Here is a 27,540-nt window from a genome sequence, read left to right on the forward strand (position 1 = left end):
CTTCCCCTGAATCAAGCTGTTGGGCTTATGGAGTCTCTTTCTTTTGTGAGTTGGAACTACTTTTCTTCTAAGAACCTCTATACTGAGCAATTCTGACAGCCGCTCTCGAGAGAGAAACATCTACGACCACCTTTTCTCCTCTTCTAGAAACTGTCCGCACATACCCAACAGCAAGCGTTGCATCATCAGATCTATTCTTGGATCTGGGGTGTCAGTGATAACAAAACTGTCAGGCAGCAGCCAGGAATATGGCCTACACCTCAAGAGTAGTTAAGAAAGTAGTCTAAGGGAAGCAGAAAGCAGCATTATGTAAGTAACATACTTGTGTAGACTGGTCTGGGAGTTAATTCTTTCAGATGAACAGGAAAGCAAAATAGAATGGGGAAGAAAAATGGCCCAAATACTAGCTTCTAGTCTGAACCACCCATTGGGGTGTTGCTGTGTCAGCAGAGGCACGCTGAGGTGGTTCTTACCGCTCACTTCTCCTTTGTGCTACCATGGTTCTGCCAGGGAGTCTCCCTACCTAGTCTGCTCTCTCTCCAACCCCGCTTGCTTAATTTTCCTAAGACAGGCTCTGTTCATCACTTCCCATAAGCAAAAACCTCACCGGCTCCCTGTTGCCTACAGAATTAAGTCCAAACTCGGTTTGGCATTCCAAGTCCCCAAAATCTAAATTTCACCCTATGTTGTTCTTCACGAACTTCACTTCAGATGCACTGTACTACTCAATTCCTCTCCATACTCCCACTGCCTTTTCTGCTCTCCAGTCCTCTATATTTTCATGCTGTGATACTCCTTGCCTCAAGAATGCCTTTCCCATGCCTCTCCAGTCCAAGTCTCGCCCAATTTTTGAAAGCCCTACCTAATTCTATTTCTTCCTTAAGAGTCCCTAATCCCTCCTGCAACTAAATTCCAGTAAAAGCTTCTTTCTGCCATTTTGTGGTCCATCTCTGTTCTACCTTGTTATTTCTCTAAATACCTATCTTCCTGCCAAACCAGGACCTCCTTTGTTCCCCCTGTTTACTGTCCACAGCACCTAGCACATTGCCTTGTATGCAGCACTATTCTGTAAATGTTGAACGAATGAAAGGAAATACTTCAAATGATTTAACAAACGTGAACATGAGAAACGTGAACAAATAAGCTGTGGGATACTGCGTATGTAACAAAACTAACATTCTGAGTTGAGAAAGTATGTGAAAAATATATCTGAATTTATTATTTCAGTATGGTATAATACAGGGTTGTGGCAACAGAAAGTAAAAACTAAAATGGATTGATATAAATATGCTAAAGCCTAGTTGATCTGTTATGAAAACGATACAAGTCTCCTGTTCTATTATAAAGTTTATAAAGAAAAAAGATTTACACTGTACACAAAGGATTTCCTTCCAAGAGCTGTAGGGTGGAGAAAGGGGAAAGGCAAATGATTTCAAGGATGGCTTTGAGGAACACGATCTGGCCAGCCAGCCCATCCATTTTTAGGATGCCCCTGTTGGACTTCCTTGTGACTATAAACATTCTATTTCTATTGCAATCCTTCTTTCCTGAAGGACTGGGTTACTTGTTCCTACTGAGACACACTTTCATCTGTGTGGTCCCATCTCAAAACTGCTCATCCTGACAGATTAGAGGCTGGGCTTTTGTCTACCTCTCTTCTGCCCTAGATGGCAGTATCCAGGAGGGGTTGGCATTTATCTGTCTTCTGGTCTGACAGAATACATTCTGAAATCAGACCTGAACCCATGAAAACTTCCAAAATGGGAAGTACCTGTGAAAATATGCCCTCTCCCCTCTCCTACCACTTCTCACCCACTTGTCCTGTGTGATGGCTCATGGGGAAATCTGTGTAAGGAAGCACTCTGCCTTGGGGTGTCTTCTGAAGTGGAAGAAGTAGGGGTCTCCTGTGATTTCAGGGAATTGGGTGTTCTTTGGTCATGGTCGCATATTGTCTTGAATCCAGTCTAGGTAATTAGTAACCTTGGTGTATACACCTGGAACATCTTTCCGCCCACAGCCAAGGCCCCAGCTGATGATGCCAACCAAAGTCATGTGATTGTCCTTCATACACACCAAGGGGCCTCCTGAGTCACCCTGCAAAAGAGACAGCAGGTTAGTTGTTTGCAAAAAATGCAGACTCTTTGGGGGGAAATTAAGGTTAATCACTGTAGCATTAATATTGTATTCTTCAAAGTACTTGATTAAGAGAGGGAAAATTTTCTCTCAATGATCTTAATCCTCTAGAGAATTAGATTGTGTCTACACTGTAAAGTAGAATTGAGATAATTGCTTAGACATTTCAGGCTTCAACCCTGGTTTTAATGCCACCACTTACTAGCTGTGTGACCTTAGGCTAACTGTGCTTCAATATTCTTATCTGTAAAATAGAGATAATACTATCTACCTTATAAGGTTGTTATGGGAATTAATTGGGAGAAAACTCGAAAAGCTCTGAGAATGATGTATGACATTTAGTAAAACTCTTGTTAATTGTTAGCTGTTATCGTCTTATTGAATCAAAATGATTTTTTGTTTTTGTTTTAACTTGAAGCTTGCAGCTAGATCATGGTTTCACTTTGCACACAACCTTTTTATGACTGTTGAACTGGGTGGTACAGCTGAGGTTTCTGAAGAAACGATTCAAAAGAGGCCAAAGGCCTGTCAAGGAACCAAGGTGGGGAAATGCTGGTATGATTACCCTACAGAACAAAGCCCACAAAGTCTTCAGTGCAAGAGCCTGGCCTTACTTCTTTTTGTAAACCCCGTCACTGCAGCCCCTCAGTGCAGAGCCTGGCACATGTAGGCTTGACAATGTCTCATCAATAACAGTTCCTTGGCTCTATTTAGGTCCTAATACTGCAGGTTGGTCTGTATCAAACATCCAAGTGTCTTGTTATCATGAAGTAGAAGTACTAACTCTGATAAGGATGCCAACACAAAGAACCTAAAATAGTTTGCTTTCCCAGGGTATTGGGGCTGAATATGAGTTTTTAAAACTTATTTCTCACAAGTCTTCCCTATTCTACCTCCCAGTAAGTTGCTGTTCCTCCTTCCCCTTCTACAAAGCAGACTCCAATTCTCCAGCACCTACAGAAGTCAAGAATTTCTTAATTTGTGTTCGTTTATCCATCACTTCAATAGTCAATTAATTGCCTGGGCTGACAGGAAATCCTGTACCAGGTGGAGTTTCCTGTGCAGACACTGGGGATATTTCCTGCAGTTTAGATTGCTTAACTTTGGGTAACTTTGGTCTTTCTCTGATTGCTTTATTCTCTGAGGCCCTCATCTAGAATCCCCAGCGCTTCACCAAGACGAAATCGCCTCATTCTGGCTATAACTTTTGCGTTGGTAAAGAACCTGTTGGCCAAGGAGCATTTTTACCCTTGGTTGGGCTCAGAGTAGGGAGAGATGCTCATGGTTACCTGGCAGGCATCATGCAGGTTCACCTGGTCCCCTCCGCTCCGTGTGTCCCCAGCACACAGCATATTGTCTGTAATGGTTCTGTTAAACAGATACTGTGACGTGCAGTGGCTAGATGGGTACAGTCTGACATGTGCCTCCTTCAGCCGCTCGGAGTAGAAAGGAGACGCTGAAAGAGAGGAGGGAAAATGACTGAATGGTTTTAGGGAAAGTTATTTGTAAACCTTTTGGAAAGAAAAAGCCAAATTTTCCAATAATAGCTAATATTTATCAAGCTTTTACACACATTAGGTTGAATCCTATGAAATTGCCTATAGTTTATTGTTTTGACCCAGCAGTTTTATCGAGTTTAACCCAGGGCTTCTCAGTACTAGCGGTATTGACATGTTAGACCAGATAATTCTTCTTGTGGGAGCTGTCCTGTGCCCTGGGGATGTCTGACCACATCCAGGGCTTCTCCTCTTTAGTGCCAGTGTAAACCTCCGTCCTGAGCTCTAACAGTCAAAAAGGCCTCCAGACATTGCCAAACGTGTCCTGGGGGCCAGTCACCCCAGCCGAGAACCACTGGTTTAACCTAATATCTCACTGAATCCTCATAATCTGATGAGGCAGCTAGTTCTATCCCCATCTTACCAATGAGAAACTGAGGCTTGGAGCAGTGTAAAATGAAAATCCATGTCCGGGGTCACACTGCTAGCAAGGTGCAGAGCTAGGATTTGAACTCAGGTCTACACGACTGCAGAGTCCAAGAACCCACACTCTTAATTACCGCACTCCACTTCTTATCAGAACCTTCTTGAAATCTGAAGCTCTTCAAAGTGCTTGTACTATTGAGACCCTCCTTGACCTGCACAGGGACCCTGTGAGGGAGGGAGGGCAGACGACGGCCTATCACTCTATAGGGACTTGCCTACATTTACACAGCGACAGGGTCTGGACCGAGGTAGAACCTCTCCCGTGACCACTTTTTCCTCTGTGTGCTCAGCACCTGTACCCATGCTGTCCTGCAGACAGACAGGACGGGGCTGAGACTTCCTTCCACGTACCGGCCTCGTGCTTGCCGTAGCCAGACAGCTCACACTCCGTCCAGTCGGGCAGCTGCAGGTCGGCTTCAGGCAGGCAGACGGTGCGGACGGTGTCGCTCTCCTGGGCACACTGTGGTGAATCCGATTTCAGCTGCAGCAGGGCTGCGAGGGAGAGCGAGACAGAGAAAAAGCCCAGCGTGAAGAGCTGCTTCTGATGTTAGGGAAGGAAGATGGAGGAGAGGGTGAGGGTTCGGAAAGAGGAGGCGCATATGTATGGGAGTATGTTGTGCGATCTGAAGTTTGAAAAGGAGCAGGGAGAATAATGTCATCTTACCAATGTCATTGTCGTAAGTGTCATCATCAAATTCCTTATGGACGATGTATTTTTCTACTTCAAATTTCTGCTCCTCTTCTCCAGGGACCAACCGGTATGTTCTGCCCAAGACCACCTTGAGGTGGTGGGGAGGAAACCTAATGGAGAAATGGCCTTAGGACGCTCTTCTTGCTGTGAGGTTTCCTCCAATGGGCCTGGTTTCAAGGCCTTAGAGAGTAGGAAAACCTCTAGGGTTTTCTAGGTCTCTACCTTTCCTGGAAGCAGTGGGCAGCAGATAGGACCCAGCAGGAACTGATCAGTATTCCCCCACACAAAAACCTCTCTCCTGGTGCCCTCCTGTTCTTGGCAAAGATGGCGGCCTGCCATGGATGAGAGGCAATGTCCGCGTAGAGTCCTCCTTTAATGCGAAATTGAGGCTGCTTGTACTGTCTCAGGCCACAGGTGGCTGGGAGAAGAAAGGACAGAGAAGGGAGATCAGACCTGAGGTCCTGAGGTGAATTCCTTGAGCACCCATCTTGGTTTCTTCTCTTGAAACCCCAAGTTTCTGCAGGCTCACTGCACTTCCACAGGTGGGTACAGAGTGATCTCACAGTCTCCATGGTCATAAAAGCCACAGCTTTCATTTGTTAAGTACATGGTATGTGCCAACCACTGTATTGACATTATCTTTAATCCTCACAACACTGAACTTCAGAGAGGCTGAGAAATTTTTGCCCAAGGTTACAATGGCGCCTGGGTTAGACCAGATCTAACTCCAAAACTGGGGATCTTTCTGCTATGTTTCATTATCTCTAGTTTTTTCCTGTAGCCACTTCCTGGCTTAGGAAATAATGAAGCATTGCAACTTCCTCCTGGGGAATGCCTACCCCACTTCTTTTCCATCTAATCAATCTTACCCATCTTTCAAGGCCCAGGTGAAGTCCTACCTCCTCGTGAAGCTTTCCTAAGACTCCCAGTCCACTAGGCTCTGAGCAAGCTTCTGATGTTGCTCACTGAGCATGTCGGTTGTGAGTTAACTGGTAGTTTGTGTCTCACCTGCTCAGTTAGACTCTGTGTTCTTTGAGGAACATTCTGGCTGATCTATGTGTTCAGAGGAACTGAGTAATAATAATCTATTCTCAGACAATTTCCAAACTGAAGTTTCATTTTTTAGCAAATGTGCTAACTTGAATTTTCTCTCTGTCTCCCGTCCCCTGTCACTGACCCCGCTCCCCTGGATTAACAGGGTTCTGTGAGAAAAGTGGAGGAGTTCACAGAAGTACAAGCCTTAGAGTCAGAGGATGTGGGATCTCCCAGCTCTACCGCTCAGAGCCCAGCAAGCTTGGGCAGGCCCCGTGACTTCCGAGAGATTGTTTCCTACTCAGTAAACTGGAGATAGGGAGATTACCTCTCACTACATTGTTGGGAGGATGTGTGAAAGCACTTTATTATCTAGGGAGCCATATACCTGAGCTATTCTCCTCCTCAGATTCACCACTACCATCATCATCATCTTTAATAAAGGCAGCTAGAGAGAAAAGTTCAGAGCCTACTGAATTCTAAGAGAAATTGATGTGTTCATGTCTTTCTTTTTTCCCCTCCTTAACACCCTCGTGCACGGGAAGTGGACACTTGCCCAAGAGTGTTGCCATGCCATCATTGCTTCAGTCACAGAAGCCCCCTCCCCACCAAGGCCTGGCCTTCCTGAAAATGTGGCAGCTGCATAGTCTGAACCGCAAGAAGTGGTTGAGGAAATGGTCAAGAAGTGAGGCTAGGTAAAGAGAGGCAGCCAGGGGCCAGCCCTTACGGCACTGGGGTATGTCACAGTATTCCCACGTCAGCGTGCGGTCCTTCAGCACATGGCACCAAGGCTTGGCATCCCCATCGGGATTCCTAGATGAAAGGAGTTCAAGGTTTTTGATCACATCGCGAGCCACGTAAGAGGGGAGGGAGGCTCAGCGAACCAATGGCAAAAACACTGAGCTGGGAGGGAGGACCCTGAGTTCTAGACTTGGCTCTGTCACAGAGCCTGCCATAGGAAAACAACTTCAGCTTCGCATTTCTATCAGCAGCATAACATTCTCATCTCACAGGGATGTTGGGAGGAATTGTGAGCTGTGATGTGAGTAAACTCTTAGGATTTGTTAGGCTAAATATGCCACGTGAGAATGGAGCAGATGAAGACTAAGTGGCTATGGGACAGCACCTCTAACTTGGGATTTGGGTTGAAAAACTGGTGGACTTTGCTTTTCATAATAGGTGTTATTCTAGCAAATGAGTAAGTTGGACTGGATAATATCCACAGTTCCTTCCAACCCACTGGGTCTTTCATATAACTTTAGGCATCAAATCTTCTCCCCTCCCATGCCCTAATCCTGCCTTCTGCCCAGACATGAACCCCTTGGACCCTGTGCTACGTACCGGCAGTAATTGTGCTTGCCCAGGCCCAGTGCCTGGGCATTGGTCGTCCGGGCTGTGTAAATCTTGCCTATAAGGATCATGGAATTCCACTGGAGGCAAGAGGCACCAGATGTGGTGAGGCTGTGGGTGCCGCGGTATGCTAACCCTCTTCCAGTGTAGCAGTCCCCAGTTTTTTCTGGAACAAAAGAAATCTCTAACTGAAACAAAACCAATTAAATACTAAAGCAGGCAAGTTGGGGTTTGCGGCAGGGCCTGAAGTGGAGCTGCTGGCCTGAGAAGTAGAAGGCAGCCAGCCCACTTGTGAGAAGGGTGTGATCCCATCCCACCTCCCCTTTTCCTCTTCTTCAAGCCCTTTTTCATAGGGGTGGCAAAAGGCTTTCATCTGGTGTGCCAACTGCCATCAGCCGGATATGGGTTCCTAGACTGCCATGTTGAAAGGGATTCTGAGGGTATATTCAGTTTCGGCAGGAAAGGGTGCAACATTCAACTAGTGGTGATTATTCCTGGAGCTGCTTTGAAAGTAATTAGGGGTTTATCCTTGTTTATTCTTGACAGGTTGCAGTGAACCAAGGTCCTTCAACAGAGGGACATATCAGCAGGTCCTAATTTCTCAGATTTTGTCTGCCAGTGCTCTGAAGGGTTTGTTGGGCTTGAGAAGAAAGAAAGAGGAGGAACTTTCCAGTGCCGCCTATTTTCTCCCATTTGCCCTCCTTCCTCCCCGTTTGAAACTGACAAAATATACCACTATGCACAAACAGCATAATTAGAAGGGATCTTTAAGATCATCTAGACCACTGAGTCCCAACCTAGACCAGATCCTGGGAGATGGGGAGGATGCTTTAGAGTTACTGTAAAGAGTCCTCAAATTCCCAGAGAGATCGGTGTTACCTGTAGACTGAATGCACGTTATTTTTCTATATGTATACTTAGAACTTTAAAACATAATTTTCACACTATTGTGGTAATTAAAAATTATTTCTGAAAGCACCACTGAATTCATAGTACTTTCTTGTAACTTAGAATTTTTAAATCTGGGAAATTTTCTCACATTAAAAGTCTTTAAAGAGAGAGAGACTGAGAAATGAATGAGCCCATCAGTCACAAAGGGAGAATTTCCATTCATCCTCAGAAGGACTGGAAACCATTGATGCAGCCCCATCTTCTCTGCAGATGAGGAAACTGAGGGTCAGGGGGTAAAGAGGTCAGCTCAAGGTCAAACAAATAGCTGGTTAGAGGCCAAGCCTGGGGGAGGACCTGAATCTCCTATCTTTCTTCTCTCTGCAACCAAAATGATGAGCTACCAGCTATAGGAAGACTGTCAGCCCTGTCCTCCAGGCCTCTTCTCCCCGTGTCACCACAGGGGAGGGTGGCAAGGATGCACTTACCCGTGGGGCAGCTTGGCGTGCTGCAGAACTCTGAGCTATACTTCCCCACCTTGAAGACGTAGCACCAGGGCTTCGAGTCTTGGTCTGGATTTCTGAAAAATCAGCCAGGGAAGGCCAGAGAGGTTAAAAGTGAAGCCTCCTCGGACCCAAGGACTTTACACCTTCTTCTGGAGCAAGTCAGTGCCCTTTGGGTTGTACACAGGATACTTGGAGCATGTTAGGTGGCAGTATGACTTAGTTATTATCTTCATCTGCAGCTTAAGTATGGTTTAAGGAGATGTGTGTGGGGCCCAGTGGACAAGGGGTGGACTGTGATGGTTAGTTTATGTGTCAAGTTGGCTAGGCTGTAGTGCTCAGTTAGTTAATCGGACACCAATCTAGGTGTTGTTGTGAAGGGATTGTGTAGATCTGGTTAACATCTACAATCAGTTGACTTTAGTCAAGGAGATTATCCTTGATAATGTGGTTGGGCCTCATGCAATCAGTAGAAGGCTGAAGGCCTCTACTGCCTCTGAAGGAGCAGAAGCTGAGAAGAAATTCTGCCTCAAGACTGCAACATTGACTCCTGTTTGAGTTTCCAGCTTGTTGGCCTGCCTACAGATTTCAGACTTGCCAGCCCCCACAATCATGTGAGCCAATTCCTTAAAATAAATCACTCTTCGTTCTGTTTCTCTGGAGAACCCTGACTGACCTGATATAGGTCTTTTCCCCACTGTGGCAGCTTTTCACCAGAGAAAAACTTTCTCCATTGGGAGATGACCCTCTCACCTGCAGTAATTGTGATTCCCGAGGCCCAGCTTGATGGCGTCTGGCCTCCGCCCGTTGTAGGGCTTCAGGGCCAGTACACTGCTATTCCAGTTGACACACTCGGCCCCACTCTCTGTTGTGCTCCACGTGCCCCTGTAGGTGACACCCTGGTCTTTGTAGCATGTGGCACTGGCATCTGATTGAAAGCAGGACACGTGACACCTCACATGAGAATCCCCCTTTCCTTTAGTTTTTCAGAGGGGTTTCCTGTCTGCCCTGTCATCACCTCAAGCCAATGAGCAGCTGGCTGCTGAAGCGACTGGGGCACAGGAGGTCAATGGGGGGCTAGGGTCACCCAGCTGACCGGTGGCAGAGCCAGACTCCGGAGTCGCCCCCAAGGCTCTGCCCCCTGGGCCAGCACTTTGGTTCCTGAACAACCCCTGGATGATCCTTCCCCATCCCCACCCCGACACTTGCCCCTGTCACCACACACTTCCTCTCCTTTCTGGGTAGATTTGGCAGTTGGAGTTTAGTTCCTCTCACACCCCCCCACCCCCCCACCTACTACTCACCTATTTCACAGCGTTTCCCAACAAATCCTTCAGGGCACTGGCAGACAAAGTCTGAGAAATACAGAGCCTGCCAACACGTGCCCCCATTGAAGCACCTCGGTTCGCTGCAACCTGCGCAGTGTAAACAAGGAGACTAATTACTTTCCAAGTAGCTCCAAGAATAGTATGAGATAAAATTTTAAGAGTGCTCTCTCTACGTTTCGGGCACTATTCTAAGCAGTTTACAAGAATTAACTCTTCGAATCCTCACAGCAAACACAAAGTCTGCACTATGATTCTCCGCATTTTACAGGAGGAAACGGAGGCTCGGCAAGTGAAGGCATTTGCCTGAGGTCACACAGTCTGGCTCCTTTTTTGCTGGGACCTTCACCTTCGCCTAAGGGAGAATGTGCTGGAATCTCCATGTGAAGACTTGAACAGCCGGGGACCATGAAAGACAGGGTTTGGGCCCATGAGCCTGCGCCCTGAAGCTCAGAGCCTGGGCTTGAAGTGCGTACCTTTGACGGGCACCGAGTGGCACTGCAGCCGGCCGCTGTCGCACCAGCAGTATTCCACCCGGTTGCCCCTGAGCATGGGGCGCAGCCACGACTCGTGGTGCTCATACGTCATCTGTGTTTTTTCATCTCTGCAGGTCACTGTAACGAAAGACAGGCTGGCCTCCTTAGGGCACATCTCACCAGAAACGGACGCCCCACCTGGGTCCTGCTGAGAAACTCCCTCCCTCCCTCTCAATATACTCAATCCTTTATTCCTCTCCTGCTCCCAGCTAGAAGACAACAAATACCTAGTACTTTGTCACCAAAGACCCTTTTTATTGTTTTTCCTCTGATGGGCCCTTGTTTTGAAAGAATTTATCTGTCAAAATAAATTTGAGTGATACTCTAATTTTTCATTTTGATTCATCAAAAATATACACATGTATAGGGGCCGGCCTGGTGGCGCAGGGGTTAAGTGCGCACGCTCTGCTTCGGCAGCCTGGGGTTCGCAGGTTCTGATCCAGGTGCGCACCAACGCACCGCTTGTCAAGCCATGCTGTGGCGGCATCACATATAAAGCAGAGGAAGATGGGCACAGATGTTAGCCCAGGGCCAATCTTCCTCAGCAAAAAAAGAGGAGGATTGACATCGGATGTTAGCTCAGGGCTAGTCTTCCTCACACACACAAAAATATACATATATATATCTAGACAGGTATATACTTGCCTACCAGAGTTTTTGATCCACATGAGTATTACCACACTGAAATGATGCATTTCTGGCCCCAAACAAAGAAAACTGACATTTTAGTCTGTGCAGAAAATGTGCTACTTCCATTAGTGGTTTTGGTGTAATGAAAATAGTTGAAGCACTTCCATTAATATTCTTTCCCTTTCTCTCTCTCTCTCTCTGTTTGCAAACCAGAATGCCAACTTAAAAAATCTTTGACTTTTAATTAACTAAAGAAGTAACCTGTTCTCCTTGTAAATCATGCTGTTGTTTCTTTTGAGGGTCTGTTGGGGTCAGGGCACCCTCGTAGGAAACGCTGTGCTGTCCAACAGTGAAGGCAGTCAGTGTGAAGGTGTGACTCACTCCGGGAAACTTCCCCTTTAAGAGGGGAGTTGCAAAGTCTTCCAGAGGGCCCCAGGTGGTAGTTTTGGACCTGAACCTGGGCCTACAGTTCTTGAAATCAGAGTCAAGACAATCGGGCTATTAGAATTTTTCAGTCCTGGAATCCTAATGGGAGTGTTCCTCGGGTTTCTGGAGTCAACTCTAGACATGTTCTTAAAGAGAGAAAGCCTTCCACACGTGCACTTCTATGAGGTGACCCAGGTCAGCTATCCCTGTTTACCAACCCAAAGAAAAGGAGGCACAGAGACATTAGTTAACAAAGATACTGAGCAGACTCCGGCGGGATGGAATCACAGCCCAGGAAAAGATCCCAGAGAACCAGGACGGCTGCGGCCTGGCAGCAGTGCGGCCTCGGGCAAGCTGCTCAATCTCTCTGGGCTCTGTTTTCTCATCTGTGTAACAGGACGTCGGGCCATTGGGCTTGCAGGCGCCCACCAGCTTTGTGACCCCCAGACACCCCTCTCCTGAGAGCACACCTGCTCCTGTCCTCAGATCCTGGCTCGCTGCCTTCAACTACCTCGGTGGATGGTGAGTGAGTGATGGAGGGACGACTCAGGCACCTTTGCAGAACTACCTGCAAAATTTCACCCTCACGTAGCTTAAGTTGGCAGGTGGTGGGTAGAAGAGAAATCCCCCGACAGCCTGAAGCACCCGGAGCCCCTAAGCCCTGACCCTACCTCTCGCCTCCATCCACTCCCCTCCACCTCAGCTTCGTCTTACCTCTGTAAGATCTGGCTCCTCTTCTGAATCGAGTGTGGATTTCCTGCAAAGAAACCAGGGGTGGAGGAAGGATCAGCACATGCTGGGTGTCTTAAGAATAAAGGTGACCAAACTAGAAGACCACTCATCAACTTGCCAATCAGATGCTGCCTGCCCAGAGAGTCCCCCTCGGATAAGTGGCTCCCGGCGGAATGTCCATTTCTTGCCTTCTTGTCTAATTCTTCCTCTCCTTCTGGACTAGCGCTGTCCAAAAGAACTTTCTGAATGATGGAAAAGTTTAATATCTGTGCTAATACAGTAGCCACTAGACACATGTTGCAACTGAGCACTTCAAATGTGGCTCGTGTGACTGAACTGAATTTTTAATTTTATTAATTTTGAATTGAAATAGCCACATGTGGTTAGTGGCTACCGTATTGGACAGTGGAGCTGTAGCACCCCATCTCCTCCATGTAGCCATCCTTGACTCTCCCTTCCCTAAGGTCCTGCTGCTCAGCTACTGCCCAGTGGGCCTTATTGACGCCCTTTGTTGCGGGGCATTTTCAGAGAGCACGTGTGTTGTGCGGCTTCCGTCCCAGTTAGACAGTAAGCAGCACGAGGGCAGCGTGCCTGCTTTGACGGCTCACAGCCATGTCGTTGTCTTTTAGAAATACTTTATGGATTCATTCAAACATGTTCTGTTTGATTAATAAATCAATAATGGATTAATAATAAATAAACATGGATTAATAAAAACACTCCAAAGAAGGCATTCAGAGGCAGTGGAGTGGAGTTAAGAACTGTTTACTTGAGTCAGAATAAGAGCACAGGGTTCTGCTGCCGGAAGCCTCAATCCTGAGGCACAGAGTGTGGACGTGTGTGTTCAGTGGCTCTGCTGACCCTCTGTCCCTTTGCCCCTCCACTCTGACTCCATCCCCACCGTGGGGCTCCTGGTTACGCTGAGGAGCATCTGGAAGCGCCACAGCCTCGAGGGGCAGGGCACGCACGTGGACTGCACACCTACCTGGCTGGGCAAAATGAAGACTGCTCCGCAAAGCAGCAGCACACACAGCAGCTCTCTCTTCATTTTATTCACCATTTCTTCAGAGCCTCCCTTAAATTCTGGAATAAGAGGGAAAAAATGCTTAATCACATGATGTGTGAGGTTAAAGAGTACGACAAAGTTCAAGAACCTGTGACCTATCACGGTCGCAGCCCTGCAGCATCAGCTCCCACAGCAGGAAATGCCGTGACAAGTGCCTGGAAGATTTTTTTTTTATCACGTATATTTTTTATTGTGGTAAAATACACATACCATAAAATTTACCATCTTAACCGTCTTTAAGTGTACGGTTCAGTGGCATTAAGCACATTCACGTGGTTGTGCAGCCATCGCTGCAGTCCAGCTCTAAACTTTCACCTCCCAGACTACAACTGTGCACCCATTAAACAACAACTCCCCACTCCCCTGGTAACCACCATTCTACCTTCTGTCTCTATGAGTTTGACAACCCTAGGTACCTCATATAAGTGGTATCATACAGCATTTGTCCTTTTGTGATTGGCTTATGCCACTTAGCCTAATGTTCTCAAGATTCATCCATGTTGTAGCATGTGTCAGAATGTCCTTCCTTTTTGAGGCTGAATAATATTCTACTGTCTGTCCAGACCACATTTTGCATATCCTTTCATCCACTGATGGACACGTGTTGCTGGAGGATGATTTTGCCCAGAGATTTCTGTGGGCCGAAGGGTGAGACCATCTCTGGCCCTTCTTGGCACCCCCGGGGACCACAGTGAGCTGGTTTGGTGTCTCTGGAAGTGAATTCATTTCCTGGGGTTGGCTAGATGGAGCCACAGCAACGTCCCCTCTCTGACTTTTTCCAAGGGAACCATGGGGATTTTATTGCTGGCACATCACAGAGCCAGCCCACCTCAGATCGCCTCAGCTCTTCCACTGATGACTTCCACGCCTCCTTGTCCAGCAAAGGCAAGGACCCCCCGCCGCCAGCCCGCACCCCTCCCCCACTCCATCGGACTGTCTGCCTGTTTTTACAGACAGGCCCGGCAAAGTGCAGATTCACTGCAAGGAGCAGAGGCATCTGGTTTGGGGTCATCAGACTCAGATCTTCCTGGACTCAAAGTGCCTGGTTTCCATGTGCTTTCCCCCAGAGGTCTTGCCCTCAGCAACTCCAAGTAGGTTAGTTGGTCGCGCTGTTATTTTGTGGTCTGGCAGGCCTACTGGCTCCTGCGTCCACGAGAATTAAATCGGGACATTTCTTCCCTTGACTCATTTCCCTTCAGTCACAACAACTTCAGGTCCCACCCCTCCCCCAATCCCAAGGACCCGAAGGGCCCTGTGGCTCAGAGGCTTCCAAGACTTCCATCCCAGCCTGGCTGAGGCTCTGGCTCCTTCCCTGTTTCTTCACAAAGAACTCCCCTGCTGGAAGCGCTGTTCCCCTCACGTGGCCACAAGCTCCCTTCAGAGAAAGGATGAAAACAAAGGGAAGAGTGGGGAGGGAGACCCTGCATGCCCCATGATTCTTCTCAGGCCCTGGTGACAGGCAGAGAGAAAAGGCAGCCAGGGCAGAGGCTCAGAGGCAGTCTTGCCAACCCTCCCCCTGTGAAGGAAACAGAAAGAAGCGCAGAATCTGGCCTTTGTTCTAAATCGGCCTGCCCAAGGCCCGCTTCCTGGGCAGGGTGGGGGCCCTTTTCTCGCTCCTAGGAGGAAGCTTGCCACTACTCACCGGTTTCAGAAGAAAGAAGTAGGAAGCTGAGGCCATCCAAGACAGGAGCACACGGTGGACCTCTGGTGACAGGGAATTGTTCCAGATTTTCTTTTTGTTTTCCTTAAATTTCCCCTTTCTCAAAATTTCCCAAAATTCCTCTTAAATTTTCCTTCTTAACTTTATCCCATTACTTATAACCTTTTAAAATAGATCTTCTTAAATGTGTTCCCCCTCTTTCTTCCTGATGTTAATCCTTTTTCTCATATTTATAGATTGTCCCGCTCTTTGTTATCTTAGCCAAGCCTTGAGGATTGGGAGAGCTCTAAACTCTCAGGACTTTATGAAGAAATCTGAATATAACAATGAATGAGTGAGTAAATGAAGCACCAGCCGGAAGAGGAACATAACTCTTCTTCATCATGCATGCCAAACCAGCCAGCCCTTTCCACACACTCATTCCCCTAAGCCCAGGCAGTTGGGTTCGGCTTTTCTCTGGATGCCCGCCAGGTTACTGTTTTATTTCAGGAACTCAAGGTCCTCCTAAACGGAACACGATTCTAGATGTTGGAGAATTGCAGAGTGAGAAGTGCAGTATGAACGCATTTGCAGGCCCTGGACAGATGGGTAGGGGGCCAGGCGGGGAGGCGGGGCGTGCCTTGGGGCTGGCTGTAAGGGCTCCAGCAGCTACACCCAGTTAAACCCTTGGCAACTAAGCAATCAGCACCAGGGGAAGGAGCATGATTTTGTCTCCTGCTCCTGGGAGGGTTAGAGACAGTCTGTCCTCTATCAGTCCTTGTCTTCCTCACCTCTGTTGGCCTTGCTGGGCCTCGAGCTGACCTACTGCCAGTGAGTCGCACACACACAGCGATAGCTCCCTCCCCGCCGCACGGAGGCAGTTGAGAGCAGATGGACAGGCCCAACGGGTCAGAGGATGACGAAGAAATGAGTCATCCTGCCAGCAGAGTCCACGACAAGGGAGAAAGACGAGGGAGGGAAAATGTGTCCTTGTTTTGCCTTTGTTAAAGAGCTGGGTGTAGAGGTCTGGGGGCAGTGCCTGGTCAAAGAGCAGAGTGAATAGCAGGAACTCAGGGCCCGGGGCCCACAGCAGCACAGACCTGCACACTGTGGACCATCAGATCCCATCAAAGGGAGAAGAACCAGGTGCTCATGGGGGGGCATGGTCAGAGATGAGATTTGAGGAATAAGTGTCAGAAGTCCATCAGAGGCTCATTTTATAAATACAGATACTTGTAATTTTTTTCTGTATTCTCTTCCTTTTGCTGTATTTAATAGTTTTCCAGAATCAAAGAACTAAAAAAAAAACAAGGAAGAAAGAGGAAGGAAGGAAAGAAAGAAGGATAGAAGAAAGGGAGGACAGAAGAAAGGGAGAGAGGAAGAAAGGAAGCAAAGAAGGAAGGAAGGAGGAAAGAAAGAGAAGGAAGGAAAAAGAAGATCCATGAGGATGTCTCACTTCAGTTAGACTGGAATCCCTGAATCCCTGAGAGCATCACTGCGTGAGAGGAGCGGTGGAACGGCCATTAGGCCTGAGGTCCCCAAGGTCCCAAGGCCCCAGCCTTGGCAGGCCCACCCTAGCACACAAAGTTGATTTTTGCAGGTTTACAAAAGGCACTCTCCCTGGTGGATGGAGTTCAGCAGATGCAGAGCTTGGCAAATTGACAAAGAATCTGTGCAAATTAGCAAAAACAGCGCATACAGCTTGGCAAGTAAAGTGTGGCCTTGATTTCGAAGATGTCAGGCACCCTCGTGCGAGACACAGCCCACACAGCTACGTGCGGCAGTCTCATCTGCCTCCAGAGCATCTCTGACCTTGCTGCCTGGAAGCCGTGTTGGGTCCTGCTGGCTGCAGGAACAGAGTGACTCTGTTCACTGGCCCCTCTGAACGACCGCAGGTGATGTCTGCTCTAGGGAAAATCGGGAACAATAGTCTGGTCACCAGGGAGAGGATTACTCTAGAGCCAAGTAGGCATGGCATTGTGGCTGAGAAATCAATGATCACGCCAGCCAGAAACTCAGTGTTCCTTTCTGCAGTGGTAACATGGTGGGATGCTGACAGATGGGCACCAGTCAATAATCATTCGTGTGTGGTTTGAGTGAAGCTGTTGGATGACGGCAGGACAGCTCAAGGAAGGAGCTGGGACTGTAGGTGAAGTGCTGTCCTCAGTGCCTTTCCACTTCCCTTTGCATGACCTTTCCCTCCACTGTCCTGCTGCCTTCTCCGTCTTCCCCCACAAAGGCCTGCTCTCGGGACAGGGACTGACACGCTTGTTCACGTGAGGTTAAAATGACTGGATGACATGAGTGTGCTGCTCTTCCTTCTGTATTGAGATGTAAAATCTGCTCCCAGAGATGCAAAACCAAGCGGGCTGGACTCGCCAAGTTTCCTGCAGGGTAACATCCTGTGGTTTCCATTGTTGTGAGAACAAATGATACGTAATGAGTGTGCACGTGCTGTGTAAACCGTGACACCCTTATAAGTGGGTATAAGCACTTTCATGTAAACACTCACACGCTGTAAAGTGATTTGTAATAAAGGAACTGTACAAATGCAGTCAATCAATCAATCAAGTTCTGTGATTCTAGGTACAAGCAGTGCAATTGCCCCAGAAGCTATAGAACTTGAGGACTTGCAGTTTCTACTTTTGCCAGCAAGAAAAAGTCAGAAACATGAGCAAGCTGGAGGAGGATGGAAATTGCAAGGGAAAGACAAAAGTAAGTTGATACTATTATCAAATTTTACACCATGTGCAAGCTTTGCTACCTTAGTCTCTGGTAAAGGAGATTCTTGGGTTACTATTGCTTTGCAAAGCTTCTCTGGAAATCTGAATAAGAGAGAGTTAGTCTCCAAGAGTACCAACCCCCTAAAATGACTCATGGCTTTAAAACAAACACCACTCTCCCTCCAACCCCCAACCACCATGGCCCAGAAGCGATGCCAACAAATTAGAAAAGAAATGGTCAGAACTCCTTGGAACGGCAAAGGCAGATCGCTAGAGTCAGGACAAGAGACGAGGTGAGATGGGAGGAAGCACCAGGCTTGGAAAGGGTGGTGAGCTCCCACAAAAGCTCCCCTTTTTTTGGGCCAGAGCCAGAGCCCAGGAGGGGAGCCCTTGGCCTCATAGCTCCGGCCCCACTTAGGCAGGTCCTGCCTTTTATAGAGGCTCTGCTCTCAGAATAAAAACCAGTTTCAAAAACTGCCATCATATAAGCAATTCTTACCTTTTCAAAAAGGTAATTTTCTATGTGCCAAAGCTTATTTCTCTCTTCTTGAACAGAACTCTTTATAACTAGGGGACAAGAGAGGAAGAGTCTGTTTCTGACCTAATTTGATCAATTCCGATGATGTGAATAGAATAGAATCCTCTCCTGGCACCCCCCCCCCCATCTCCTCTCAACTACTCAGGGCAGAATTCTCCCCAAAGCATCTTCAAACTATAGGCATATGACCTGTGTTTAAGTTATACGACATTGACCTGGCTACTCAGAAAGATCTATACTGAGCATTGTCATCTCCTCAACTCTCCACCCTCTGCCAGGTAATCTTGGTTATCTGGAGGAACTAAGGGAGGCCCAGTTGTGGGTCTAGGAAAATAGAAGTCAATCCTACATCCTCCTACTATCCTGCTTCCTCCCACGATAAAAACAAAAGAAATTCTTTCCTAATAAACTTAGATCCTTGTGAAGAAAAAACAAGATTCAACTGGGAAAAGCTAACTTCTTTAGTCAGTGTAATAAAAGGTTAATCCCAATGTCTGAATCTGTTAAAATCTGTTAAACCCTGCAATCGATGTTAATCCAAAGGAGTGTCTTGTTAAGCAACAAGGGTAGTTCCTATGTGCCTTCCACTCCCGAAAGCAAACATCACTACAAAATAATTAAATATGCAATAATTTGATAATTCTTCAGTCTACCTCCAGATTTCAACACAGTTGAACCGGGAAAAAATGATCGGAAGCTTTCCTTGTATCATTACATGAATTTGTCTGCATTTTACTGGGCTCACCTGAAAGTGACGTTATAGTATATTTTTGAGAAATGTGTGTGGAGTAATGCCACTTACTCAACAGGTATTTGAGTACTTAACGCTTGCCAGGAATCCACTGAGTCATTTAAGGCGATATTGTTATCTTGTTTTTACAGATGAGAGAAGTGAACTTCAAAAAAGTATAAGGGACTCGGCCCTAAGGTGACACACCTTGTAAGAGGTGGCATTGGAACTCAACCCAGGATACCCAGTTCTTCTATTGAAAACCCAACACTCTTTCCACTACTCCTTACTGTGTCCTGATGCTGGACTGGAAGGTTTTCAGTGTGCTCAAAGTTGCTATTTGAGAGGAGCAGCATGTCACAATGCATGGAGCATGGCCTCTGGAGTCTCAACTTCAAACTCCAACTACCATTTACATGTTGTGTGGTTTCCTGGTTTTCCTAATGGGCTAATCATTTCTGCCTTGCTGAATTGTTACAGCAACTAGAGAAGAGGCAGGTAAAGGCCCTACTCCACGGCCAGTGCACCGAGGCTTAACTGTACTTACTGTCATGTCATCCTTCAGAACTGGGAGCACCAAAGTTCACAGCTTCTCCCTGGAACAATAACTACAAGTTGCCATGGCAGAGGGATGCCAAACTCTTTGGGGTCCTTGTCATGTTCAAGTGTTAATACCATATTGTTTCCTAGATCATCTGAACATCTTGTGATAACCTGTAACCTGATCCTTTACAATTGACATAAAAGTTCATGCCCTGCATCTATGTGTACAGATCAGTATTAACAGGAGCCATTATTTCCTGAATATGGGGTGATGTCTTTCATCCTACTTTTAATCTGCTTTTTTATTTGCCTTTCCCAGGCCTATTCATACTGCACACGCCAGGGCTATTCTGGACTCTCGGAGGAAGCTAGTATTAGCGGCCAGGACAGATGGAAAACAGGCCCTCGCTACTGATAAGGCCCATCTGATGCAGAACACATGGATGTTTGAAAACCAGAGACCTTTTACTGGAAAAATAAGGAGACAGGAGCTTCCCAGAAAAACATACCAGCCTTCCCTTTCTCTCTGCAGCCCAGGTGGCAGACAGTGGCTCTTGCTACAATGAGGCAAAATAAAGCAAGTTTCTCTTTTCTATGAACATGACAAAACGTAAATAGCTGGCAGAGATCGAGTTGACTGGTAGTCTCTCTCTTTTAGATTATTCATAGCACGTGCTGGGTTCAGCTTCCCCACCAAAGCCCTTGTCCCCTACCTTCAAGAAACTCAGCTCGCATCAAACTGTTCATGCAAAAATCTCCAACAGAGGGGTTTGAGAACCTCCTTGGGTGCCATCCTCCCAGCGTCTATTAGATCCCCCATCCCATCCACCTCGACCTCAAGCCCCAGCTCAGGCTAATGTCCTCCTTTCTTGAATTCCCCGGTGATGATTCACTCACTCTCCGTATTCACCATCAAACATTTATTGAGCACCCACCACGCACCAGGCACAGGTTCTGTGGTGTAAAGACACATATGCTCTATCCTCAGAACCTCATAGTTGGGGAAGGGGACAGACAAGTATCTAGACAATCCTAGTACAGTATGATCAGTGCTGGGATATGCAGGGGGTGGGCATGGGAGGTGGGAGTGCAGAGAAAGAAGGGGTCCTACTGGAATGTGGAGGAGGGGGATCCAGCTCACTCATGTTGAGGTGGGGGGCGGTCAGGGCGGCTTTCTGGAATGGATACTATATAAGCTGTTTGTTGAACAAAAGTAGGCGTTAGCCAGGCAATGAAGGGGTGTTCCTTACAGAGCGTATCCCCAAGAGGGGCCCACTGCTTGGGGCCCAGGGTGACAACAGCGAGCAGCCAGAGCCCCTTACTTTGTGGCAAAAACACTTTTCTTCGGGCAAAGGAGTATGATTCTCACACCCCAGACTCTCCCTTCAAGGGTGTTCCTAGGAGGAAGTGTGGTTGGGAAAGCCCAAGAGTTCTGACGATGTAGGGCCTTTGGGGGAGGACTCCCTAATGCCTAGTCATAAGTTAATGGAATATTTGTGACTGTATAATAAACAGAAAAGCCTCTTCATACAAAAATCTCCCAGTATCTGGGGTTAGTCTGACCTTGAAGTGGTCACTTCAGAGGCTCCAGGTGGAATCAGGTCTTGTAGGTCAACTCCCAAACAAACCCTCCAAGCCACTGGTGTATGTGTCAGGAGCATCGCATAGCCATCCTGGGCACCTCAGCTGGGCCTGCTGGCCAACAGTCATCTTCAGATAATGGCCATTGACATGGATGGTGGTGGGCAGCTGCTAAGGACACCCAATTGCATTAGTTCTATAGGAAGAATGGCTGGTTAGCATTTCCTGGGTAATCGTGATCAGCACCAGAACTTGCCTGAGTCATCCCTTCAAAAAACATGTATGAAATGCCTGTGTGTGCCTGGCTCATTTTCCCTTCTGTCATAGGTCTTATTTTTCAGGTGACCAAGAGGTTTATCTGTCCCTCCAGCCCTTTTTACAGAAGTCTATTTCCCAGGCAGGACAGTGGAATATAAAATGTACAAAATATCACAAAGAAAATGTGCTGTCCTTATATGTAAGTAGACTCCTAAGCCAATATCAGAAGACCATGTGGCTGGACTTGGGGTTGGACCAGACCGGACGATCTCTAAGATTCTTTCTAACTCCAATTTTCTATGAGTCTAAATCATCCTCACTTTTTTATCTGGTTTGATTTGAGACCCAACACATGGTTTTATAAGCTGGTTGACAAGGATGAGGTCTATAGCCTGAAACTACGGACAGAATTTTTCTCCATGCAAAGCAAATGGCCCAAAGAAGGAATGGACAGAATATTCTGGTCACTCATTGTCCATCCTAGCCATCTAATCAGAACAGATGAAAATCACTCACAGAAAATAGAAATCTTATTCTGAGACTACAGAGGCACAATGCCAAATAACCAGGTGAAACTGAACATTTCAACTAAAAACTCAAATTTTTCCTTACCAGCAGATACTCGTGTCTCAGAGAAGTACATGGATTTTGAATTTTGACTGGAGCTAAGTCCACTACCATTGCTATGAACTAGGTTGCCACTTCAGCTGTCTGATCAAAAATAACCTGCACGCACTCCAGAAGCTTTGGAAGCCCCGAAGCCAGCACTGCTCCTTCCAAATGTTGATCCTAGCCAAAGGCCCCCTTAAGTTGCTGTAAAACCATGTGACCAGAAAAACTCCTGTTGGCAGACTAAGTAAAGGCCTCACAAGCACAGTAGTTTCCCCCAAATGCTCTGTGGTCCCAGCCACTCATTTACAAAAGCCTTGGATGGTTATGGTTGCTAGGTGTGGCTGGGCTGCTTGTTAGAATAGTTTGAAATGCACTGACCATCAACTCTGCTCATCAACATGTTAGGCCCTGGGGGAAGTAAAAGCCCAGTCCCGGAATCCTGCCTCAGTGAGCACAAACTAATAACAGAATCACTGCTGTTCCTCAGCTGCGCCCTGGCGGCATGTGCTCTCCCAGGCCAGTGATGCAGCACAGACACCGTGAGGCTGATACGAGGTATCACAGAACAAACTGAGACGATCTGGGGGAGTCTGGACAGAGACTGAGCCATTCGGGCAGAGAGAGTAGCTATCATTTGCTCTTGACGAGATCCAGAGATTCGAGGCTGGCGTCTCTGAGAACATCTTAGGTAAAATAAATTGATGGGTAGGATGGAGCTATTTCTATTTCAGTATTCATGGCGTCCTTGCTGGTGCCCCGAGTCTGGCTCTGCTCTCACAGGAAGCACTCAGCTCACACTGACCGTCATATATTGATTCTGGACGAGTCGGTGTCTAGATCCCAGGATGAGTCTTCCTGCCCATGGGCAAGAATTGCTAGGAAGTCCCTTTGAGGGAACTCCGCTTAACAGTCGGATTTCCAGAATTTCTTCACGGAATTGCAAATGCACCCACACATATATGTAATTTTTTCTCTCATTAATCAGCTGCAGGAGACCACCATTATTATTCCAACTTGGCCACCAAATAAGCACTTCTTGGGGCTTGAGTTTGTCATTAGTTACCTGGGAGCTCAGCATGTTTTCCTCCTTTCCTTCCTGCCTGCCTGCCTCCCTCCCCCGCTGTGAGGTTAAGAAAAAGATAATAACAGTGAAAATCTAGAGAGCCTTCCTATGCCTCCTGCAGAGAGCTTCAGGAATAAAAGACATTGAAGGCATTTTCCCCTGTAATTGAAAAGTCCTTAAAGAGGACCTCACTCTGGGCAAAAAGCCAGAGGACGACACTGACCAGTGGAGATGTGGGGCTTGGGGGGAGATCAGAGACCCTTCTATAACATTCTCCTCCATCTCTTTCCCAGCACTCCCATCTCAGCTGATCATGCTCTGGAGGTAAGTCTCTCTCCACCCCATCCCCAGCCTCAGTCCCTTCAGAGGCTCATTTTGGGAGAGAGGCAGCCAGACATCCCCAAGGACCCTCTGGCCCTGACAGCCCTGTGTCCCCAAGGCAGCTGATTTTACATTTCTTGCCCGTTAGTCATGAGATCCTTTCTTTGTCTATTGAGAGCATTTCTGTATCATTCTTTTCACTTTCCTCTTTACTCTGCAAGCAGAGATTTCTTCTCCAAGAAATACCTCCCTCCTAGTCTCTCTCTTCCCCTGACCACCTCACCCCTCCAAAACACTTCAGCCTGTCCCAATTGAATGCAGATTCAAGAAGAAATCTCCCTTTGGGCACGGATTCTAGCTTGTCCTCTTTTTGCCCGAATTATAAAGCCGGTCCCTCACTTAGGCATTCCTTCCCTGGCTTGGTTTGCCGGAAAGACTTTTAAGAGAGAAAAGAGGAGAAGGCAGACACAGAGGCACAGAATTCAACCTACCGCCAGCCACTCCTTGCCTTCCTTCCCTCTCTCGGAGAGGCTTTCTCTTCAGCCCTGGGCTCTTGCAGGACCTCAGCTCCCGATCTCCCTGCACGGCTTTGGCCTCCTTTAAATTTCAAGGCAGGGGGTGGGGTCGGTGGCCCTGGGTGGGCGGGTTTCTCTGCAGCAGAAGGATGCCCAGTGGACAGGGCCACAAGGGAGCCAAACCGGGGCGGGCCTGTTTCCATAAAGAGGGGAGGAAGTTCACGATGGAAACAGCACTACCCATCCTGGCTTCGGGCCAGTCTGATTATTCACAGTCCTGATGTCATCGAATCACAGGAATTCGGGAGTTGGATGGGACATGAAGAATCATCTTTCTTTCGAATCCTAGTCTCAGTGACCTAAAAGAGACCCTCAGGAACAGCTGGCTCTAAGCTCCTATCATGAAAAGAAGTGTTTACAGCTCTAAACACACACACACTGTGAGGAGATTGAGGGGCTTTTCTGGAATCTCCAGCAGTAACTCATTCCCCTGGACACACGAGGTTGGAAGGACTGAACAGGTGGACCGGCTGCCCTCAGGCAGAGGGAATGACAGGTTGGAGCATTCAGGAGAAGGGTGGGGCAGTGAGCAAAGACAGGCAGGGCTCACCTGCTCACCAGCAGTGGAAAGTGCCCCTGCCTGGAATCTGCCTCACCAGGCACCTTGCCCGTCCACTCCCCAGCTCTGTAATCTTGGAGAAAATCATTTCACTTCTCTGTAAAGTGAAAGTCTGGAATGGGTGGTCGCTGAGGTCTTTTCAGCGCCAGCCTTCCTGAGTGGGACTGTGGACTAAAGGATGGGGAGGGGCCCTGAGCCAATACTCGGCCTCAACTGTTCTGCACAACCTTGCCTGAAATTCTATCACTACCCATCCATCCCTTAAACTGACGGAAGCTTTTCGGAGTTCTAGCGTTTGCTCTTAAATGTAAATGATCTTAGAAATAGACAACCTGTTTGATGTTATCACCTTGCAGATGGCTGATGAAGAAGAGCAGCATGGTGTAGGAGGAAGGCTAGGCTTGAATCAGCTGTACCAGTAATGAGGGATGTGACCTCACTCAGCTTTTCAATCACGCTGAGCACTGGAGATCAGAGAAGCTGCAGCGGAGGGTGGCCCTGTCCCATGGAGATGGGGCTAATCTCCTTTTTTTTTTTTTTGAGGAAGATTGGCCCTGCACTAACATCTATTGCCAATCTTCCTCTTTTTCTCTTTTTTTCCCTCCCCAAAGCCCCAGTACACAGTTGTATATCATAGTTGCAGAGCTGTAGCTCTTCTATATGGGATGCCGCCTCAGCACGGCTTGATGAGCGGTGAGTAGGTCCACGCCCAGGATCCGAAGAAGCAAAACGCAAGAACTTAACCACTACGCCCCCATGCCACCCCAGTTATGTGACTTTAATTTGACCCCCTGTAGGGGATAATTTGCTCCTGAATGATCACATTAAATGCTTAGATCACAGAGAGACTGTGGTCTGGGTATTGGGTCCTAAAGCCTGAGCAGTGAATATAGGGGGGTGGGGGGAGTGTTGGGGGCAGTGGTTGAGGAGGACAGTAGGGACCCCACCTGTCAGGAGGCCTACAATCCCACCTTTAGAAACAAGTTCCCATAGGTTTTTAGCCCTAATTAAAATGCAAATTTGATCAGTTAACCTTCAAAGGAGTCTCCTGTGGGGCGGGGCTGTCTGCTAGGCTCCGGGGTGGCCCTCGGGCCTCGGTCTTGAGGGAGGGGGTGGACCAAGCACAGGAGACTGAGAGAGGAGGGTTTTCAGGTCACCCACGGGTGTCCTTGAGCTTTGCTGAAATACACCCAAATGATTCAGTCCTAGGAACTGGGGCCTTTGTGTTCCTATTAAATGTGAGATTGTTTTCCCTTTCACAGACTCCACGGAAGCCTGAGAAGGAGGAGGTAGGTATAGGGAGGCTGATACAGTGACAATGGGGCCTCGATTGTAGTCAAGGGATTGCTGTGGGGAAAAAAAAGAAAATAAATCTTGGTGAAACCATATTCTGGGAAAACTGTATCAAAGGCCTTTGCTTGCAAGGAATAAAAATAAAACCCAGGCCCGGATAATATGGAGACAAAGTGGGCACAGGGAAACTGGAAGGAAGTATCACGCAGAGCTTTCCGGGTGCTATTTCTGTGGTGGGACCCCTCCCCCGCAGAACTCGTGAGTCACCAGCGGGGGCCAATTATCACCCGAGTGGACACAGGGATGGGGCACCAGAACAAGGACCACGCTGAGACCCCAGTCGGCTGAGTAAGAAATGATGTGATGTCTGTGGAAACTTGAAGAAGAGATGGGCAAGAGGCTTAGGACAAGATGGTTTTGGACCAGAGGCCAGAGATTTTGTTCACAGTCCAAGAAGGTTTAATTTCGGTAGCCATCTGTTTTTTCAGGGAGTGGAGTAAACATCACAATGGATTTGAAATTGGTATTATTTTGGCATGATTGTCTAGGCTTTCCTCCAGACTAGAGACTCCTACATTGGTCAGCTGTACCAGTGCCCTGAATTCCACACAAACATCGAGAAACGTCAAATAGGACAGGCCGAATGCATGGGAAATTCCCTTAAAAATGGTTATTCTTGTTGACAGTCGTTCCCCAGGCGGTACGGGAGTTGTTTGTATTATTCTTTCAAACTTACTCTTCTGTAAGTTCGAAATTATTTCAAAATAAAAAGGTAAAAAGTGGATTATTCCCTTGGAATAGCAATGTAACTTCTGAATATTTAGCCCAACGAAATAAAAATTTAAAATTCCCATACAAGAAAACGATATGTACAAAACACTATTTGACTGTCTAAAAACTGTGAGTAACGTATGTCCAAAAATATGGGAATAGTACTAAACAATGCATCAGTATAGCACAATATTGTGTAGCCATTATGACAATTCATTTTTTTTTAAATTTTATTTATTTATTTTTTTTTCCCCCAAAGCCCCAGCAGATAGCTGTATGCCACAGCTGCACATCCCTCCAGTTGCTATATGTGGGACACGGCCTCAGCATGGCCAGAGAAGCGGTGCGTCGTTGCGCGCCCAGGATCCGAACCTGGGCCACCAGCAGTGGAGCGCGAGCACTTAACCGCCAAGCCACGGGGCCGGCCCATATGACAATTTATAATAAAATTGTATAGAATCTCAAAATCAATCATACAGTTACCTTACCCAAAAGAAATAGAAAACAAATTTGTGCGTGAACTGTGATGTTAACTATGTAAATACCACATATGTGTGTGGATAAAGATTGGAAGAGAAAAGTCAAGTGTGGGAGTGCAGTAATTTTGGGTGGACTTTTTTCAATTTCTTTCTCGATACATTTAAATTTTTTATTTATTTTATTTTTTCCCCCCAAAGCCCCAGTGGATAGTTGTATGTCGTAGCTGCACACCCCTCCAGTTGCCGTATGCGGGACTCGGCCTCAGGATGAACGGAGAAGTGGTGCCTCGATGCGCACCTGGGATCCGAACCCGGGCCACCAGCATCGCAGCGCGCGCACTTAACCACCAAGCCACAGGGCCCGCCCCTCGATACTTTTAAACTGCTTTAATAGAAAGAGACTTACTGACTCCACACTGGATCCAGGCTAGTCCAAGTGTGTCCAGAAGTTTCTCTCTGACACAGGCGCTGGGAGGGGACTTGTCTTGATTACACCTCATTTTCCGTCAGTTACTTCGTGGAGGGGATTGAGGGTCTCAGGTTGGCCTCCCAGTCTCTACA

The 27,540-nt window shown here is 47.4% G+C and overlaps 1 protein-coding gene across 2 annotated transcripts; it reads right to left on the reverse strand.

Moving 5' to 3' along the window:
* Positions 1 to 1,193: 1,193 nt before the first annotated feature.
* PLAT (plasminogen activator, tissue type) lies at positions 1,194 to 23,892 on the reverse strand. 2 transcript variants are annotated; one of them, XM_004441199.3, is made up of 14 exons: positions 23,794 to 23,892; positions 13,214 to 13,311; positions 12,211 to 12,253; positions 10,381 to 10,518; positions 9,884 to 9,994; positions 9,333 to 9,507; positions 8,565 to 8,656; positions 7,180 to 7,354; positions 6,566 to 6,651; positions 5,029 to 5,224; positions 4,780 to 4,916; positions 4,467 to 4,607; positions 3,423 to 3,589; positions 1,194 to 2,094 (listed from the first exon to the last, which is right to left on the reverse strand). In XM_004441199.3, the coding sequence occupies exons 2-14, from the start codon at positions 13,286 to 13,288 to the stop codon at positions 1,936 to 1,938; spliced, it is 1,695 nt and encodes a 564-aa protein (XP_004441256.1). In that variant the 5' UTR covers positions 13,289 to 13,311; positions 23,794 to 23,892; the 3' UTR covers positions 1,194 to 1,935. The 2 variants fall into 2 exon arrangements, with proteins under 2 accessions (XP_004441256.1, XP_087274705.1); XM_087418579.1 differs by lacking the exon at positions 23,794 to 23,892 and adding an exon at positions 14,937 to 15,070.
* Between the last annotated feature and the right edge of the window lie 3,648 nt (positions 23,893 to 27,540).

This window comes from Ceratotherium simum, chromosome 28, assembly GCF_057802395.1.
Source record: "Ceratotherium simum simum isolate JZ-2026a chromosome 28, ASM5780239v1, whole genome shotgun sequence".
Classification (NCBI taxonomy): Eukaryota; Metazoa; Chordata; class Mammalia; order Perissodactyla; family Rhinocerotidae; genus Ceratotherium; species Ceratotherium simum.